General features: G+C 41.9%; 2 protein-coding genes across 5 annotated transcripts; one reads left to right on the forward strand and one right to left on the reverse strand.

Annotated features, from left to right (window-relative positions):
* Positions 1-2,019: 2,019 nt before the first annotated feature.
* On the reverse strand, positions 2,020-9,584 carry Pih1d2 (PIH1 domain containing 2). Of its 3 annotated transcripts, none has more exons than XM_048343847.1 (7): positions 9,472-9,584; positions 7,993-8,187; positions 7,097-7,220; positions 6,498-6,743; positions 5,056-5,315; positions 2,439-2,745; positions 2,020-2,212 (listed from the first exon to the last, which is right to left on the reverse strand). In XM_048343847.1, exons 2-6 carry the CDS (start codon positions 8,167-8,169, stop codon positions 2,611-2,613), a joined length of 942 nt encoding a protein of 313 aa, XP_048199804.1. In that variant the 5' UTR covers positions 8,170-8,187; positions 9,472-9,584; the 3' UTR covers positions 2,020-2,212; positions 2,439-2,610. The 3 variants fall into 3 exon arrangements, with proteins under 3 accessions (XP_048199804.1, XP_048199803.1, XP_048199806.1); XM_048343846.1 differs by lacking the exon at positions 9,472-9,584 and adding an exon at positions 8,879-9,009; XM_048343849.1 differs by lacking the exon at positions 9,472-9,584 and adding an exon at positions 8,879-9,009 and having other exon boundaries at positions 7,993-8,197.
* Positions 9,207-19,190, forward strand: Nkapd1 (NKAP domain containing 1). Of its 2 annotated transcripts, none has more exons than XM_048343851.1 (6): positions 9,207-9,287; positions 10,897-10,973; positions 12,953-13,053; positions 14,094-14,243; positions 15,178-15,231; positions 16,824-19,190. In XM_048343851.1, exons 2-6 carry the CDS (start codon positions 10,905-10,907, stop codon positions 17,326-17,328), a joined length of 879 nt encoding a protein of 292 aa, XP_048199808.1. In that variant the 5' UTR covers positions 9,207-9,287; positions 10,897-10,904; the 3' UTR covers positions 17,329-19,190. The 2 variants fall into 2 exon arrangements, with proteins under 2 accessions (XP_048199808.1, XP_048199807.1); XM_048343850.1 differs by lacking the exon at positions 9,207-9,287 and adding an exon at positions 9,657-9,820.
* The last annotated feature ends 43 nt before the right edge of the window (positions 19,191-19,233 follow it).

Genomic DNA, 19,233 nt, shown 5'->3' on the forward strand with positions numbered 1-19,233 from the left:
TTAAAAAGTCATCCAAGGCAGGCTGGGAATATGGCCTAGTGGCAAGAGTGCTTGCCTCATATACATGAAGCCCTGGGTTCGATTATATATAGAAAAAGGCCAGAAGTGGTGCTGTGGCTCAAGTGGTAGAGTGCTAGCCTTGAGCAAAAAGAAGCCAGGGACGGTGCTCAGGCTCTGAGTCCAAGCCCCAGGACTGGCAAGAAAAAAAAAAAGTCATCTAAGGCAAGAAAGTCCTGAGACTCTAATCTCTAGTATACTACCAAAAAGCCTGAAGTGGAGCTATGGTTCAAGGCGTAGAGTTCTAGCCCTGAGAAAAAAGAAGCTAAGACAACACTCAGGCCCTGAGTTCAAGGTCCAGCCTCCCCTGCCCTGCCCCCCCACAAAAAAGTTGAAACTTAAACTAGTATATATTTCATTTTTAAAGTTTTACTGGACAATGTTTTGCTTTTTTTAGACAGGATACGGTAGAAATCTTAATGAAAAAAAAATCATTTAATGGGCTGGGGATATAGCCTAGTGGCAAGAGTGCCTGCCTCAGATACACGAGGCCCTAGGTTCGATTCCCCAGCACCACATATACAGAAAACGGCCAGAAGCGGCACTGTGGCTCAAGTGGCAGAGTGCTAGCCTTGAGCAAAAAGAAGCCAGGGACAGTGCTCAGGCCCTGAGTCCAAGGCCCAGTACTGGCCAAAAAAAATTAAAAAATCATTTAAAATAAGTACAAGTGCCAGTGGTTCACACCTGTAATCCTAGGTACTCAGGGGCTTGAGATCTGAGGATAGCAGTTCAAAGCAAGCCTGGGCAGGAAACTCCATGACACTTATCTCCAATTAACCCTCAGATATCTAGAAGTGGTGTTATGGTTCAATGTGGTAAAGCACTAACCTTGAGTGAAAAAACTCAGGGACAGTGTCCAGGCCCGGAGTTCAAGCCCTATGACCAACAAACAAATGTGTAGATATTTGGAAGTAAACCATACTTCTCTGGAGGACAGTCTGCTTTTCGTTGGCCATTTAGTAAATGGAGCCTAGAAAGTACATAAACACATGATGGAAATATCTACATACTGAAGGCAAAAGTAGAAATTCAGCTTTATGTGGCTATGTAGGGAAATAGAATTTGGCTGTGTTGGTGAAGGCATTCCTGTGTTTCTGAGGAGTGTGAAGCATAAGTCTAAGTTTTACAGTTTCAGCCTTTTTTTTTTTTTTTTTTTTTTTTTTTTGGCCAGCCCTGGGCAACTCAGGGCCTGAGCACTGTCCCTGGCTTCTTTTGCTCAAGGCTAGCACTCTACCACTTGAGCCACAGCACCAGTTCTGGCCTTTTCTGTTTATGTGGAACTGAGGAATCAAACCCCAGGCTTCATGCATGCAAGGCAAGCACTCTACCACTAAGCCATATTCCCAGCCCCAGACATTTTTTGGAAAATAAATTATTGCTATAAGATTTCAAATGTAGGTCAGGTTTAAGACGATTTTATTTGCTCTTGTATATCATAAATTATTATACATGAACATTACTTCCTAAAGGCTTTGTTTATAAATTTTATTGATGTTGATGCTAATAATTACAAGAAAGTTACCTTTTAAATCTAGAAAAGGCAAAGTGATGTTGTAAGTTGATGTGTATGGTGCTAGCTTGGAATGTAAGTTGAATAGTTGGTACATTTGTCTGTCACCTTACAGGAGATGGAAGCTGAACAGCGTACTGCTGATTCCTCTAGGAGAAAAGTACTTGTCCCAAATTAGTTCAGATTTGCTTATGATGTGCCAAAACATCAATTGCTGTACTGTATCCAATCCACAGAAAGTCCTACCTGATATTAATTAAAAGTAGTGGCCATGTAGCTCAGACTCGTGGTAGAGTTGTCTTAATGAAATGTAGTTCCCTAGAAGCAGATTGGTCCTATGTGTTCAGTGCTGGAGGAAATTTACTGCTATAGCCCATCCTGGTGATAGACTTTCGGCAGGTCTGGGGTTTCTGTGTGTTTTTTGTTTGTTTGTTTTTGTGTTTGTGTTTTTTTTCCTGATGCAAAAAATCTAGAGATCTAATTTTTTTTTTAAGTAACACACCAAGAGTTTGCATGTGTTCCTTAAAAAAAGTTAAAAATTTTTCAAATGATATTTTATGTCTTAGGATTGATTGGAGTATATTTGAGATAAATATCTCAATTTTTGAAATCCTACACTTACAAAGTTTCTGGCTAATATAAGAACTGAGAGGGCTGGGGATATGGCCTAGTGGCAAGAGTGCTTGCCTCTTATACATGAAGCCCTGGGTTTGATTCCTCAGCACCACATATATACAAAAGGCCAGAAGTGGCGCTGTGGCTCAAAAGGCAGAGTGCTAGCCTTGAGCAAAAAAGAAGCCAGGGACAGTGCTCAGGCCTTGAATCCAAGCCCCAGGACTGGCAAAAAACAAAACAAAACAAAACAAAAAACAACTGAGAAGAAAAAGAAATAAAAAGTAGATAAAAAGTAGTAAAAAGCTGAAGTGAAAAATCTCATTCTATCAAAGGGAATTTCTGGAAAATAGGGAATTTGGGTTGGAGTTGTGGTTGAAGAAAAGGAATCGCTTAAGATAAAAATTGAAAACCCAAAATGTCAAGCTGTTTTATACCAATGGCATTGTGATGATTAGTGTAGATTTGTCTTTGATGAATTTTGCTGTGGTCATTTCAGTATCAACAGACTTTGGAAGATTCAGGTGCAATTGGTACTTCTCAGAGACCACGATCAGTAAATCATCCTAAGAATAACAAGATAATCTCAGAACATGAAAATTGATTTAAAGTTTGTGCTATTAAATTTCTGCCTTTTTCCCACAGTGATTACTGAATTCAATTATTCACTTATGTAGGCGGGTCCTACTGTCCTGTGACATGCAGTACCTTGCAATGAGCAATAAAATTACTGATGGAAATTCCTGTTCTAAGGACTTTTTTCTTGCACAGGTAACTGGGGCTCGAACTCAGGGCATGGATGCTGTTCCTGAGCTTTTGTGCTCAAGGCTATCATGGTTAATTAGAGATAAGAGTCTCATGGACTTTCCTGACCAGGCTAGCTTTGAATAGTGATCTTCTAATTTCAGCCTCCCACGCAGCTAGTATTACAGACCTGAGCACTGGCATCCAGCAGCTTTGAGATTTTATTGCTGCACAATACATCAAATGTTAAATGATATAGTTCCTGGAGTAGTGTTACCATCCTAAATGATTTGGTACAATCCTTGGGGTTAACTAGCAAAGGGCAAGGAAACTTAAGAGGTTAGGTAAGGGATGTTTGATCAAGCCCTTGGTGAAATAAACTAACAATGGTTTGGAAGGCAAATAATGTACTTAGGTAATTTGTTACCGTAGGTGAAGGAGTGGGACATAGGACGTTGCTACCATTTGTGTTTCTGTTGGATACATTTTTTATTTCTGAAGTGAGGCTGTTAAGTATGATTATCTTATCCCTATTCCACAATGTGTGATGGATAGGGTGGATTGGGGTGCTTGTTTTGGCATGCCATTGATCTGTGGTTTTAAGAGGACACAGTGGGCTGAGATGTAGCGCAGTGGCAAAGCACTTGCCTAGCAAGTGCAACATCCTGAGTTCGATCCTCAGTGCCCCCCCCCGAAAAAAAGACAAAAATTACAGTTAAAAAACCCAAACCAAGGGGCTGGGATAGCGGTAGAGTGCTTGCCTAGCATGCATGAAGCCCTGGGTTCGATTCCTCAGCACCACATAAACAGAAAAAGCCAGAAGTGGCGCTGTGGCTCAAGTGGCAGAGTGCTAGCCTTGAGTAAAAAGAAGCCAGGGACAGTGCTCAGGCCGAGTTCAGGGCCCAGGACTGGCAAAAAACAAACCCAAACCAAATAAAAAAAAATCCCTTAAACTGGGTGCTGATGGCTCAAGCCTGTAATCCTAGCTACTCAGGAGGCTGAGATCTGAGGATTGTGATTTGAAGCCAGCTTGGGCAGGAAAGCTTGTGAGACTCTTATCTGAAATCACAGAAAAAGCTGGAAGTAGAGCTGTGGCTTAAGGGTAGAGCGCCAGCATATGCTATGTCTCAGCTGAAGTTTTAGATCCATTGCATGGGCTTGTCATATTGCTTGCATCCTGCCTTGAAAATGCCCTTTCTCAGATGTTCGGAACTGTTCCTTCACCTCAGTCTAGGGAGCTATAAGACTCACGAAGCATGGGCAAACAATTGTAAGCCCTAAAATGTTGGAGTTTATTACTACCACGGGATAGTAGTGTGCGCTGACAGATAGAAATTTTCTATATCATTATCCCTCTGTACCTGGAGGTTGCACACATGTGAGAAGATTTAATTTACTTGGAACTAGAAATGTGGTTAGGTCTCCAATGGTTGCATCTCTACTGGTGTGAACTTGAAACGTTTAAACTGTCTGATACAACTCACTCTAGTTGGGATCTTAAGTATCACACAAAGGTCCATGTGATAAGGGCGTGCTCTCCAGGGAGGCACAATTACTGGGAGTGATGGAAACTTTCAGGAGGCAGGGCTTACTGGGAGGTCTTCAGGTCATTGGGAAGTGTGCTCCTGAAGAGGATTGTGGGACCCTCTCTCCCTCGCCATGGTGAGAAATGACTTTGCTTTGCCATGTACTCTTGCCATGATGTGTTGCCTCAGATTGGCCTAAAAGCAATGGGGCCAACTGGCTTTGGGCTGGAACCACTGAAGTCCCCCTTTTATTTATAAATTATCTTCCATAGTTGTTAAAATGAAAGCTAACTCAAAAACCTTGTGCACTGGATTTACTATAAAGTGTATGGGGAAGTGGCACTGTGGCTCAAGTGGTAGAGTGCTAGCCTTGAGCAAAAGAATCTCAGGGACAGTGCTCAGGCCCTGAGTTCAAGCACCAGGACTGGCAAAAAAATCCCAAACAACTATAAAGTGTATGGGGAGATGGGCACAGGTTATTTCCAGATTCTGTGCAGCTTTATATACAAGACTTGCGCACCCATGGGTTTTGGTATCTTCAGGGGTTCCTAGAAACAACCCTCCACGGGTGCGCCCCAGGACTACAGTATGGTCTATTCCACTGACCTTGGAAACATGAAGGTCACAGAGAGAGGCTGAATTAACACCAGGCAATTCAACTTTCAATTCAATTTTCAGAGGTTTCTCATTCTGATCCTTTACAATTTTTAATTCATGGGCTGGAATCTTCATGTCCACCTGGATTTCAGTACTAGAAAGCTCCTCGATGAGAGGCTTGCCTGAAACTTGATCTTTTGGCAGCAGCAGTTGAGGAAAGTGATCTGGACTGTTCACAGAACTGGTTCTTATTGCTTCAAGAGTATTTTCTTTATGGAAAGAGAAACAGGAGAGAAAAAGCACAAAATGCTCTCAGAAGGATGCACAGTGTTTCATACAAAACAACAAAGTATTTACAAGTAACTTTGCCCATCTTCCCATATAATTTATAGCATGTATGTGTATGTGTATATATATATATATATATACATATGTAGAGATACATTCATATATATGTATGTATACACACATATATAATATGACTTGGTTTAAATTATTTTGGAAAAATATGTATGGCTATGGCTAAATAAATTTGGAAATATTAATCAAAAGAATCCTAAACCAACCTAGAGATGTAATACAGTAGTAGAACTCTTGTCTAGCACTTGAGGTCCTAGATTGGATTCATTCCCCAGCACATCAATAAAATAAAAAAAATCCACCACTACCACCACCACCATCAACAACAAAATTGACTGAAAAATCTGTAGGATTAAAAAGTCTTTAGGAGGGCTGGGAATATGGCCTAGTGGCAAGAGTGCTTGCCTCCTACACATGAAGCTCTTGGTTCAATTCCCCAGCACCACATATATGGAAAACGGCCAGAAGGGGCGCTGTGGCTCAGGTGGCAGAGTGCTAGCCTTGAGTGGGAAGAAGCCAGGGACAGTGCTCAGGCCCTGAGTCCAAGGCCCAGGACTGGCCCCCCACTCTGTAAAAAAAAAAAAAAAGTCTTTAGGAGAGGATTGGAGGCATGGCTTCAGTGCGAGTGTCCAAACCGGGAATGAAAAGGTTGAGCACATGAGAGGCCCTGAGTTTAAGCACTCACACCACCAAAAAATCAGTTAAAAATATTTATGGATATTTTCACTACTTCCAAAATCTAAACTTTTTTTTTTTTTTTTTGGCCAGTCCTGGGCCTTGGACTCAGGGCCTGAGCACTGTCCCTGGCTTCTTCCCGCTCAAGGCTAGCACTCTGCCACTTGAGCCACAGTGCCGCTTCTGGCCGTTTTCTGTATATGTGGTGCTGGGGAATCGAACCTAGGGCCTCATGTATACGAAGCAAGCACTCTAGCCACTAGGCCATATCCCCAGCCCTAAACTTTATTTTTTAAAAGTTTCTTACCTTTTAGAGAGTTCTCATTTAATATATATATATATATATATGTATATATATGTTACACGGAAAAAAAATTGAAACTAGTTTGATTTTGAACTCATAGCCAACAACTTACCCTTCCTCATTTTTTCTTTTAAGTCTCTGAAGTCAGTTTGGATGCTCATCAGATTTTGTTTCATTCTTTGAATGCTTCCTTTCATTTTAAATTTGGTAGCATGGTAAGAGTGGGAGAGGGAGATCTGGAATCTCTGCTCGATGCATTCCATGGCCATCCTTATTAACTGATCTTTTCGCACCTGGTCCTCTTCTGCTCCGTGGAGAACCTCAGGGTTGTAGGCAACACTGATGACCGTGTAAGCATCTGCATATAACTCAGAGGGTGTGAAATGAGACCACCTGTTAATGACATTGTCAGGTCATCCATTAAACCGTATTCCTTAGTGGAGTTACAGTTCAGAGGCAATGGCAATGGCAATGGCACTACACACACATACTTCCAATGAAGGCACTACCCAGTATTTTTACACAGGTTCAAAGTAGCTCATATTATTAGAAAAACAACAGTATTACATTTTGCATGAAGGTAGACCAATTTGTCATTAACTGTTACTACAAAAGAAAACATTTTACTTGAAATGCAAACCTAACGAAAACCTGGTCCATGTTTATTCTAAATAATTTGTTTTTTTGTGTTTTTTTTTTTAAGACATGTACCTGATGTCTCAGAGATATCTTCCGGTCGGCCGACACGGATGGGTACTGGGTGCGCAGCTGACTGGGGAGCAGGGACCCTTTTCCACTGACACAGGTTAATGTAAAGTAGTTTTTTGGTAGGTTTCTGGAAAGTGAATCATTTTGATACCTCAAAATCTAGGTTTTTAGAAAAGTTTTAATACCTTAAAAGCAACTTTCTGTGTGCTTTTCTTTCCATTTTCCTGGCATTCATTAAGATAAATATATAATCAGATGAAAAGCAACCCTCTACGGGGTGGGAAAAGGGAGAGTTTTTGTCTTATTTTGACTTGTTTGTGGTGCTGGGGATTGAAACTAGGGCCTTATATATGCTAGGCAGGTGCTCTACTGCTGAGCTATATTGTTCAACCCAGAAGAGGGGAATTAGAGGTGGTAGATCATTCCATATATTAAAACTCTGCTTGATAAATTACTTTTATTGAGATCCCCCAAAGTTGTTGGCTTCTCATCATGAATCTGACTTCTGCTCCTTTCCTCTGGAAAAGGTAGGAGAAACAGCTGTAACGTCGTTCGACCAGATACAACAGACTATTTCACTTTTACATGATCTCTCCAACCGCTTTATTTGAAAAATCTCCAGCTCCACGATTCTTTATCAAATCATTACAGCACTTTTCCTTTTCTTCTACCAGTAAGAAGCGACTCATCTTGAGATCTTTCTAAGTATATCAATTAAGATTTTCCTATTCTTACTCTTTCAACACATCACAAAACACTAGGTTTCATTATTTTTTAACAAAGGCAGTTTCTGTCAAGTTTTCTTGTGTTAAAGTAGAAATAGTTGAGGGTAAGATATTCTCCACTTATCCTAGGATCCCATTCAAGCCCTCCCTACCCCTTAAAGCAATTCTACATACGAGAATCCTGGTCTGTAGACAAAACTGTGGTTCTGGGCCGGCAGAGAGCTCTTTTCCCTCTTTCAGCTCCTGTTGAATGAAGCTCTTATAACGCTCAGGGTCATTTTCAGCTAAGTCATCTAGGAGGTTCCAGAATTGAGTGAGTTGGGTCAGTAGACCTTTTGAGGATGTCTCCATGATTAATGATGAAACAGGCTGCTGCCGCCTGTGGAAAAAAAGTTAATTGGCTTGTTTCTTTTAGGGGAGGAGGAGTGGGTGAGGAATTGAGTCTAAAGGATTGGTGCTCAGAATTGCTTTATCTTTATTTTATTAATTCTATGACTTTCAGCCCATCCCAAATTACCAAATTGTCCCCTCTTCACTCTGTCAGGACCTTCACAAACCCTGAAGGAGCAGAGCAGTGATTTTAAGTCATTGATTCCTGATGATGATCTTTTTCAAATATCTGGACATTGGCTAGCGGCTGGTGTTTCCCGAGTCTTGAAACAGCCAGACCTGTGTATGTGGGTGAGAGCCATAGAGGATTTCCTTAACCATTGGTATTGGTTAGTAGTTTAAAGACATAGGAGACAGAATGCCTAGATTCTAATCTTTGCTCCATCTCCAGCTACCAGTGCGACCCTGGGCGAGTAATGCATATATGTGCTTCGTATCCAGATGAAAATGAAGATAAAAAAAATAGCTATCTCGTGGGATTATTATGAGTATTAAGTAGGTAAACATCACTTGTGAGTAATAACGTAGAGATCACTCTTCTAGTCCCCCATTCCTCTAAAGGAGAGGTGTCCCACACCGTGCCCAGAACGAGGAAAAAAGAGGTGTCACAGCCTCCGAATATCGTATCACGACTAGAGCGAATGCCACTCACTGCAAAAGCAGAACCCACCTCTCCTCTCGGGTCTCCCCGCGACTCCTGTTACCCTGGTAACCAGGGCGGGCTCCACATCGAAACGGGTCCGGAGAGCCGCGGACAGAAAAGTCTCCTCACATCCAGTTCCGGGCTCTCCTCCGCCCGACAGCAGGTTTGCTCTCCAGCGCCTTCTCCCCCCTCCCCGCCACGGACCCATTTCTCTTCCAAACAAGCGCCTGCTTCCTTTCTGAACCCATCGGCCTCTGGAGTGTCCGGCGAACACTCCCACGGGGCGTCTCCGGGCCTCGCGTGGGGAGGAAGGCTTTCTCGGGAGCACAACTTCCGGTCTGGAGCGGAAGTCTCGCCCCCTTTTTTTTTTCCTGCCGGGCCGCCCGCTTCCTCCCCACCCCCTCCCCACCCCCGCCACGCGAGGCTGCGGCGCACGGTATGGGTGTGTTTGTGTGTGTTTGTGTGGGGAGGGTGTTTGGAGGGACGGGGACCGGGAGCTCTGAGGCCGCCGCGGGGCAGGGGGCCCGGTGACAAAGATGGGGGGGGCTGTATTTTGTCTACCCCATTCCCACCCCTCCGGACGCCCTAGCTATTTCCCGGGGCCTAACGGAAGGCCTTACCCGCCCCAAGCGTCCCCGTCCCCGTGTGGGGGAGCGAAACCTAACCGCCAGGGCCGCCCCGGGCCGGGCGCGCGCGGGGGATGCGCGCGGGGCGTGCGCGCGGCGGCCCGGCCCGGCCCCCTCGGGCCTCGGTCCGGGCGAGAGCGCTGCCCTTCGGGCTGGGCTGGGCCTCGGGTGAGGAGGGCAGAATAACCGGTGGGAAGGCTGCGTTCTCACGAAGGACTCGGGTGAAGCTGCAGAGCTGCCTTTGAGCCCTGACTCCTTGGCTTCCTGGGTCGGAGGAGATCTTGTAATGGAGTGGTTCTTCGTCTCACACTAACAAGATGCCTGATTTCCTCAGGATCGAGGGGTGAGTGAGTGTTGGGGTGCTCGCACAAAGCCCCTGCCAAGCTTCACGTGTGAATATGTTTGTCATCTAGTGTTTTTTCTTTTTTTAAACTTGTGTACGAAATAAAGAAAAAAGAACTGCCCCGGCTTGAGAAATCTAGGTCATTTTGCATTGGATGTTTTCAGGCGTCAGTTTTTGTAACTAGTGACGTGGGGTTTCAGACACTCGACTCTAGGTATTTGCTGTTGCACACTGATTTGGGGGTTGGAGATTTGATTTCTCCTCTGGCTGTGGACCTGCACGGTTTATCTGAGATTATGTGGGGGTCATGGCTTTAAGCGAAGGAACTTCTGGTATCCAGAAGCTCAACCCCCAGCCAACCGAAAATATTTGGGGGAAAAAATTGCATTATAGTGGCCATGTACAGACTTGTCATTATTAAAAAAAATAATAAAGTCTAGTACCTACTTGTTTTATTTTGTTTTTGGCCAGTCCTGAGGGCTTGGAACTCAGGGCTCAAGTGCTGACCCTGGCTTCTTTTCGCTCAAGGCTCGCACTCTACCTCTTGAGCCACAGCGCCACTTCTGTCTTTTTTCTATGTGGTGCTGAGGAATCGAACCCAGGCCTTCAGGCATGCCTGTACCTACTTATTTTTGCATTGTGTTATGTATTGTAAATAATGCAGACTTGATTTAAAGGGTATGGGAGGTTGTTCTTTGGTTATATATGAGGATTTTTTACCATTATAAATGCAAAGTTGAGCCCCCGTGGACTTTTAACATGTGTTTGGGTGTGTGTCCCAGCACCAATCTCCTGTGCATACTGAAGGACAGATACTTGCCTCATTAAAACAGAGTTTAAGTAAAGTGCTGCTCATGAAAACACTTAGTTTGGGGCAATTTTAAGGAACTTTAATGTGCCATTATCCCTTTCATCCCTACATTAACTATGGTTAGGCCTTAAAGCGGTGAAAGAAAAACTGTTCCTTAAGATTTTTGTCTCCTAGTTGGTTTTTCTTTACCTTACACTTCTTTATACTATTTAATGGAAAATTGAAATAAGGACATGATGAAATGTTCTTTTTTAATTTATTTCAGGTTGAAGAATGTCCCGGGTTCCACTGGGGAAAGTCCTCCTGAGGAATGTCATCCGACACACAGATGCTCACAATAAGGTGTGTGTGGGGGAGGGGTTTCTGTGGGAGGAGTACCACCCACTCATTCTTAAACACTTGAGGATATAGTGTATCCAGCATTATTGTGGTACAGCTAGGGAGATAGGAATAAGTAGGTAAGTATACCTTGTTTATTACTGTGTAGTATAGACAATTGCAGAGTGCTTTAGAGCTCTGAGGAAAGAATAATGAAATCTGCTCTTGGAAATTAGAAAAGATTTCACAGAGTGAGTGGCATTTGAGCTGTTGATGTTTGAACTGGTTCTTGTCTAATAGTGTAAGTTTATCAGATATGAAAGATTATTTTGAACGGAGAGAATATCTTGTACTAATACATGGCAACAAGAAAGAGCCTGAGCTGGTAAGGTAGGTCCGTGGTCGTATACTTGCTTAGCATATAAAAGGTTCTGGGTTCTAATCCTATCACTACCAATAAGAAATAAAAGCATAAATCTCTAGAGGTATGACAAGAAATCTTATACATCCAGAAAGAGGGGCTTGTAGGAGATAGTGGCAGAAGCTTCAGTCTCAGTGGCAAGTTTGGTTATTGTGATACTTGGAGAGTAGAGGTTAACTAAAACATGAATCTACGCTGTGGCTCAAGTGGCAGAGTGCTAGCCTTGAGCAAAAGGAAGCCAGGGACAGTACTCAGGCCCTGAGTCCAAGGCCCAGGACTGGCAAAAAACAAACAAACAAAAAAACAAAAAAACATGAATCTAGCATAGATTATCACAATGGTGTGGGAGAACTTAGATACAAAAAAGATGTTCTTGTTCTTTGTGTTATTCTAGTTTGTTGTGTAGGAACTTCTGTAGCCAACAGTATGGTTTATTTTGTTTTTAACAATATTAATGTGTAAAGAAACTTATTAGCCTAGAGGATTTAAAGATCTGTCTTTACTAGGCTTTTGTTGTTTGTTTATTGGTTCTTTGGCAGTACTAGAATTTGAACTCAGAGCCTACTGCATGCTAGTCAGATGCTCTACCACCTGAGCCAATCCTGATTCACGTTTTCTTTTTGCTGGTCCTGGGGCTTGAACTTAGAGCTTGGGTACGGTCTCTGACCTGCTTTTGCACAAAGCCAGCATTCTACTACCATTTGAGCCATAGTGCCACTTTTCTGAGTAGTTTGTTGGAGACAAAGAGTCTGGCAGACTTTCCTGCAATCCTTAGATCTCAGCCTCCTGAGTAGCTAGGTTTACAGGCATGAGCCACTAGTGCTTGGCCCTGGTTTACTTTTACTTTATTTACCTCCCTGCTTTCTTCCCTCCCTTTCTCTCCCTCCCTTCTCTCCCCTTGTCTACCTTTCTTTCTTTCATGGTACTGGAGATTGAACTCAGGACCTTGCATCTGCTTAACATGCTTTAGTTATCTTTCTAATTGAGGTCTGCTTTTTGGGGAGCTAGGATGACAGATACCTGACACCATGCCCAGCTTTATATTGATGGAAATGAGGTCTTTGGAACTTTTTTTTTTTTTGCCTGTGCTGGCTTTTAAATGCAGTCATCATGATCTCTTTCTCCTAACTGGCTAGGATTAAAGCCATGAAGCAGTGCTCATAGCACTAGTTTTGTGGGGTGTTTGTTTTTTACTTTGGTAAAAATCTCTTGAATTTTTCCTTCTTAGTAAAATGTACTAGTAATTCCTGCTTTGATTTCCTTATAAACTTGTTTAAGGTTCTGTTGAGGTGATGCAGTTAAAATCATACATCTTAGAAATGTGGGATTATTATTTGTTAATTGCACTGTGATTTTAAAATTGGACATGTGATAAATGTTTCTGTTCAGGGTTACAAACTCCTGTTGCAGAATTTGAGATTTATTGTTTACCCATAGTCTTGAGAACTCAGAATAACTTCAGGTCTCTGATCATAAACCCATGTGCAATCCACAACTACTGCAGTGTATTTTCAGTTATTTTTCTGTAATATAAAATGTTCTTTTAAGTGACATTTTGTTTCTTTCTTTTACAAAAAAATAGATTCAGGAGGAATCAGATATGTGGAAAATCAGAGAACTAGAGAAACAGATGGAGGATGCTTACCAGGGGACCAGAAGGAAGATGTTACCCAGCAGTTCAAGGTGAAGCTCAAATCTCTACAGTACCAAAATCATTCTCATCTATTTCAGAGGCATTAGCTTTTGTTTAACAGCTTTTGGATATATTAAGGATACATGAATTCAGTTCTGGGTGTCATTAAGCTTTCCCTGTTCCATAAATCTAGACCCAAGCATAAGGATATAGTGATGATTCATTTAAAGAAACTATTTATTTGTAATGGGAAATTTGCCACATCTATCCTGGAATTGTAGATATTCAAGGTTCTTTGAATTCTAACTGCCTGACAGCTTGTAACTTCAGATTTTCTTCTAGTTACTTATCTGATAAGTCACTACTTGGCTTTGTAATCACTTGTTACTTTAGACTTTGTTAGTAATGGGGCATGAACTCCAGGCCTGTACTCTTGCTTGGCTTTTTTTTTTTTTTGGGCCAGTCCTGGGCCTTGAACTCAGGGCCTGAGCACTGTCCCTGGCTTCTTTTTGCTCAAGGCTAGCACTCTGCCACTTGAGCCACAGCGCCGCTTCTGGCCATTTTCTGTATATGTGGTGCTGGGGAATCGAACCTAGGGCCTCGTGTATCCGAGGCAGGCACTCTTGCCACTAGGCTATATCCCCAGCCCCCTTGCTTGGCTTTTTTATTCAAAGCTGGTGTTCTACCACTTGAGCCACACCTCCTCCAGTTTTTTGGTGGTTAACTGAAGATAAGTCTCATGGATATGTCTGTTCTAGCTGGTTTTAAACCCCAGTCCTCAAATCGCAGCCTCCTGAATAGCTGGGATAACAGGCCTAAGCCACTGGCTTCTGCTAGGCCCCACCTCCTAAGATTACCCTCACTTCTCCATGCTTCTCCATGTCTCCACCCTGGGGACCAAGCCTCTAACACACGGGCCTCTGGGGAACAGTCCAGATCCCAATTACAGTAAGGAGGCACATGGAGGGTCTTAACATGATGTGTTACTCTATTTAAAAAGAGTAAATTTCAGTAGTTTTATTGTCCTGTTCCATAAAATAACACCTTCAGAAATTGTTTTCAAATCTGAAAGTTGTGTTTTCATTTCTAGTCGGATGCGTAGTGATGGTTTTGATGAAGAGAGTCAGAGAGACTACTGGAGGCCAAAGAATGAAATTTCTGGAACAGTGGAAGATGATTTTCTTAAATCCAAATCTTGGAACAAGAAGCTATATAATTATGAGGCTAATATGCCAGACAGGTTTGTGACTAAATTTCTGTGACTAGCATTGTTATTTGACTTGAGGATATGTACTTGCAAAATTAGTTGTTCCTCCACAAAACTGAGAAGAGTTGCTAACAACAGTATCGATAATGCCCCCAAAGTGATACAATGTGAGGTATCTATTTAGGAGACTGTTATTTGGCAATAAAAGACATAAAGTACTGACAGTATGCCACAACATGGCTAAGGCTGTAAACCTTACACAAGGTGAAAGTAGCCAGATGCAAACTCCTTACATCATATGATTCTGCTTATGTGATGTCCAGAATAGTCAAATGCATAGAGACAGAAAGCAGGTTAGTGGTTACTGTGGGCCAGAGGAACTACCTTTATTTTTGTTATTGTCTCCAATTTGGATGTCCTTCATTTCCGGGATTTCTTGAGGAACTATACTTTTTAAAAGAGCAAATTTCTTGCTATGTGAATTACGTTTTAGTAAATATTTCAAAATTTACTACTTAAAAAGTTTTCCCGATGTGGACATCATTCTGTTAGGCAGGGCTTGTAGAAAGGAGCTTTACAGCTAAAAAACAGTGTATGAGTGCTTTAATATTTTTTTGTTTTGGTACTGGGGCTTGAACTCAAGGTCTATGCATTATCCCTTGTCTTTTTCACTCAAGGTTGGTGTTCTACCACTAGAGCCACAGCTCTACTTCCATCCTTTAGCATTTCTTAACGAATACAGAAAGTTCTCTTACAAGTGGACAAAGATAGAGGTGAGGTTCAAGAGGTAGAGTGGCTTACCTAACCAAATCTCAAGTCCCTGGGTTCAATCATCAGTACTTCCCCTATCACATACACATATACACATGAACTAGTTCTGTATATATTTCTTGGTTCCATATGTACACTTTGTTTTATTTTTTAAATATGTGCATTGCTTTAACAAATGTAATGTGTCATCTTACAGATGGGGTCACAGTGGATACAAAGAGTTGTACCCTGAAGAATTTGAAACAGACAGGTAAGAAAAATTAACTTACTAAAAGGAAGAGTAGTACATACTTTGTACTAAAGTTGTGAGTTCCTTTTACAAGCAATATATTTGCCACTGACAACATATCTAGAACCTGGTATGCTGGTGTATACTTACAGTACTTGGGAGGCTGAGGCAAGAGCATTGCTTGAGCCAAGTAGTTTGAGGCCACCCGGACAACATAGTGAGACCTTTTATTTCCCCTCCCCTAAACGTGATTTAGTTCGGAGGTGATCCCTCCTGGGCTTTTCCATTGTTGATGGATGGAATGTCTGCCAGCCTTTTGGCTTCTATATAGTAATCCCCTACAATCTGTGGGGATATGTTCCAAAACTCTCATTGGGTATTTGAGCCCTCAGATATTATGAATGTTTTATATTTGGTGTTTTCCTGTTGACACAGATCCATGATAAACTCCTCTCTATTCAGTTCAGGTGTGTCTTCTCTTTGCTATATCTAAATTGTCAGTATTAGGGCTGGGAATATGGCCTAGTGGCAAGAGTGCTTGCCTTGTATACATGAAGCCCTGGGTTCGATTCCCCAGCACCACATATGTAGAAAATGGCCAGAAGTGGCGCTGTGGCTCAAGTGGCAGAGTGCTAGCCTTGAGCAAAAAGAAGCCAGGGACAGTGCTCAGACACTGAGTCCAAGGCTCAGGACTGGCAAAATAAATAAATAAATAAATAAATAATAAATAAACGGTCAGCATTACTTTTGTGCTTTGGGCTTTAATTACTAAGTACATTATTGCCTGATGTATGTATGCACTGCTGTACTGTGGCAGTGAATCTGATAACCCAGAGGGCTAATAAATTACTAAGGGGTGGTTATCTGGGAAAAAGGTAGCTGTCTCAAGTGCGGCAGATAAGTTTTGTTGTGTTATTTGGAATGACATGCTATTGAAAACTTACAAATTATTTCTATATTTTTCCACTTATTATTTTTGAACTGTGATCAACCACAAGCAATTGGTATTGCAGAAAATGAAACTGGATAAGGGAGTGCTTGGTTAGTGTCATATAGTCAGTTATGGTAGTGTAGGTTTTTTATTCACTTTTTCATCACTGAGGGGTTGTTTTGGTGGGTATTTTTGTTTGTTTGTTTGTTTTTTGTGCCAGGCTTGGGGCTTAACCTTAGGGCCTGGGCATATCCCTGTAGTTTTTTTTGCTCAGTGTTAGTGCCCTACCACTTGAGCCACAGCTCCCTTCCTTTATCTTCATTTTAAAGATAAGAAAACAAAAACTCAAGAGTACTAAAGTAGGTTAGTCTCAAAATTCTATGTCAAAAGTTCTGATCTAGTGGCAAGAGTGCTTGCCTTGTATACATGAAGCTCTGGGTTCAATTCCTCAGCACCACATATATAGAAAATGGCCAGAAGTGGCACTGGGGCTCAAGTGGCAGAGTGCTAGCCTTGAGCAAAAAGAAGCCAGGGACTGGGCTCAGGCCCTGAGTTCAAGGCCCAGGACTGGCAAATAAATAAAAATTCAGATGTTAATGACGTCCTGTCTAGAGTGCAGAATATTCAAATAGAAACATACTTTTTGTTTTCTACATGTTTATATTTACTTTTTTATTGGTAGTGATCACCAAGATATTACCAATGGGAAAAAAACATCTCCCCAGGTCAAATCATCTACCCATGAATCTCGCAAACATAAGAAGTCAAAGAAATCTCACAAAAAGAAGCAGAAAAAAAAGTCACACAAGAAACAGAAGAAAAGCAAAAAGGAAGCCACAGACATAACAGCCAATTCCTCAAGTGAGTTCTCAGAAGAAACTGGGCCTTCTGGTAACAGGAAAAGGAAGCAACCACATAAGCGCAAGAAAAAATCCAGAAAAAAGTCTCTGAAAAAACCTGCTTTATTTGTAGAGGCAGAAAGTGACACCTCTCAGTCAGATGATTCAGCATCCAGCAGTTCTGAGGAAAGTGAAGACAAAGACACTGAGAAAACCAAAAGGAAAAAGACAGAGACAGATGTCCATGTCCTTGTAGCTAACAGTGAGATACATGAGAGGACAAACAAACGCACAAATTGGAAAGTGGCTACAGATGAAAGGTCTGCTGAAAGCTCAGAGGATGACTAGATGGGAAAGGCATTCTTGCTTCCCATTTGATTCTGGGTATTTATAACTCTTACTCCTTGGAGTTGTGCCAGTGACTCCTTCATCACAGGGGTCTGAGGTCAGAGGTGCCTTGCACCATCTATGTTTTGCCAGACTTTAAACTTGATCCCCCTTTCTTGTCTGTGGGGAATCTGGTATTTTGTTATGAAGGTTTCTTGAAGATTATTTTTTGCAATCAATCACATTTAGGGTAAAGTGACCTATATAGCCAATTAAAGGACCCAGGAAACTGAATTCACTGGGTATACCAGTTGAAATGTTGAGGTTGGGGACATCAGGGCTGGGATGAAGAGGGGGGATTGAATGAGTCCGCTATGTAAAATGTTTTGATGAGAACACTGTTCTTGTCCTCAGTCTTGGTGCTTTGAGCCTTCTGTATTTTGACCCCACAGGTGTGGTCTAGTTTACTTAATGAGGAAATGGGCATAAGAACAAACCTTTACCCTTCCTGGTAACATCCAGATAACTGTTAGAAGGAACTACCGTTTTCTCAGATTTCCCTGCTGGACAGGGCACAGCTACTAGTACGCCCCTAACACATGCTAATTGGATAGTAAATGGTTTTCTAGTTTCATTGCTGTAGTCTAAATGCCCTTGCATTTGAAATTTGTCCTTTAGTTCAAATGGGGAAACAATTAGGAATTGGTCATGCTATCTAATGATGCTCTGAAATGGATTCAGGGCAGCGGCAGCCATCTAAGCATTGTCTTCCTGGGTTTTTTCCCCTCAGTTGTGTTGGGGATTGAGCCCAGGTTCTTGCGCATGCTAGGCAAGTGCTTTACCACTGAGCTACAACCCCCTAGCCCTGTTGTCTTCCTTGTTCATTTCTAATTCTATTAATGAACTTCAGATTTTCCCTGAAACTCTTAAGTTGAATCAGTTCCAAAATGAAACAGGCTTCTCAGGGACATAACCCATTTCTTTCCTGTCTTGCCTTTGGGTTAAAAGCACCAAGCAGAGACCACATTATTTCCCTTTGCTATACTGTGATTCCTGTATTAATTCACAAGAAACCAAAATATCACTGAAAAAGGCTGGCAGAACGTAAGTGAATTCCTCGCTATGGGAGGAAAGATCAAGTGATACATTATCGGGTTTCACCTGGCTGTCACTTCATCAGCTGAGTGAAAAGCATGGCTTTAGGTCTTGGTTCTGCCATTCTGTTTTGAGTTCCAGAGCAGGTTAAGTTAAAAATCTCCCTTGCCTTATTTTTCACATGTGTAATGCAAATGCTTCATGGGAATGTGACGGTCTGAGACACCAGCAATAGAATACAACTATGATGACATTCCATGAAGTGACTGCTATTTTATAATTTTAACTAAATTTGTCTTTATCAAACATTTTTAATAAAGTGCTTGGTCCTAAAATATTTTGCTGGCCATAGGTGCTCTATCCCTTGACTGAGTAGGTGCTGCCTTTTCGAGATACTGAAATACTAGCTTGATAACTCAATTGTCAGTGTTCATGGTGTAGTTTTGTCCTTGGGAAAAGTGGAGGCCTAGTCAGGGAAGAAGAGTATAATTACTACCTCTTAACCTTGGAGCAAGTTATATCTTTGTTGGGAAGCAGTTCTAAGCTCCACCCCTCCCCCTACCATTGTTTGGTCCTCTAATAGCACCTATTCCAAGCACAGATTCAAGAAAATGGGCCAGCAGAATGTGGCACCTCCAAGAAGTTGGCTCTGTTTGGGTCTTAACCTTTCCATCCTTGTACACAGCATTTTTTTTTTCTCAAGAAATATACTTTTTGTTTTTTCTTCCTCCTCCCAATGTTTCTTTCCTTGGTCATGTATAAGCAATAAAGTTGTTTTCTGTTCTTCACTTTTCTCAACCTCAAGTTCTTTTCTATGCCTTAGAGAAGCCC

Source organism: Perognathus longimembris, chromosome 3 (assembly GCF_023159225.1).
Source record: "Perognathus longimembris pacificus isolate PPM17 chromosome 3, ASM2315922v1, whole genome shotgun sequence".
NCBI classification, from domain to species: domain Eukaryota; kingdom Metazoa; phylum Chordata; class Mammalia; order Rodentia; family Heteromyidae; genus Perognathus; species Perognathus longimembris.

Coding starts and splice junctions, on each gene's coding strand:
- Pih1d2 (XM_048343847.1), bottom strand. CDS start 8,169: ATGGAGACATCCTCAAAAGGTCTACTGACCCAACTCACTCAATTCTGG. Junction 7,221..7,992: donor GTCTACAGACCAGGATTCTC/GTATGTAGAATT, acceptor TTCACTTTCCAG/AAACCTACCAAAAAACTACT. Junction 5,316..6,497: donor AAAAGAAAAAATGAGGAAGG/GTAAGTTGTTGG, acceptor CTTTCCATAAAG/AAAATACTCTTGAAGCAATA.
- Nkapd1 (XM_048343851.1), top strand. CDS start 10,905: ATGTCCCGGGTTCCACTGGGGAAAGTCCTCCTGAGGAATGTCATCCGA. Junction 13,054..14,093: donor ATGTTACCCAGCAGTTCAAG/GTGAAGCTCAAA, acceptor TTTCATTTCTAG/TCGGATGCGTAGTGATGGTT. Junction 14,244..15,177: donor GAGGCTAATATGCCAGACAG/GTTTGTGACTAA, acceptor GTCATCTTACAG/ATGGGGTCACAGTGGATACA.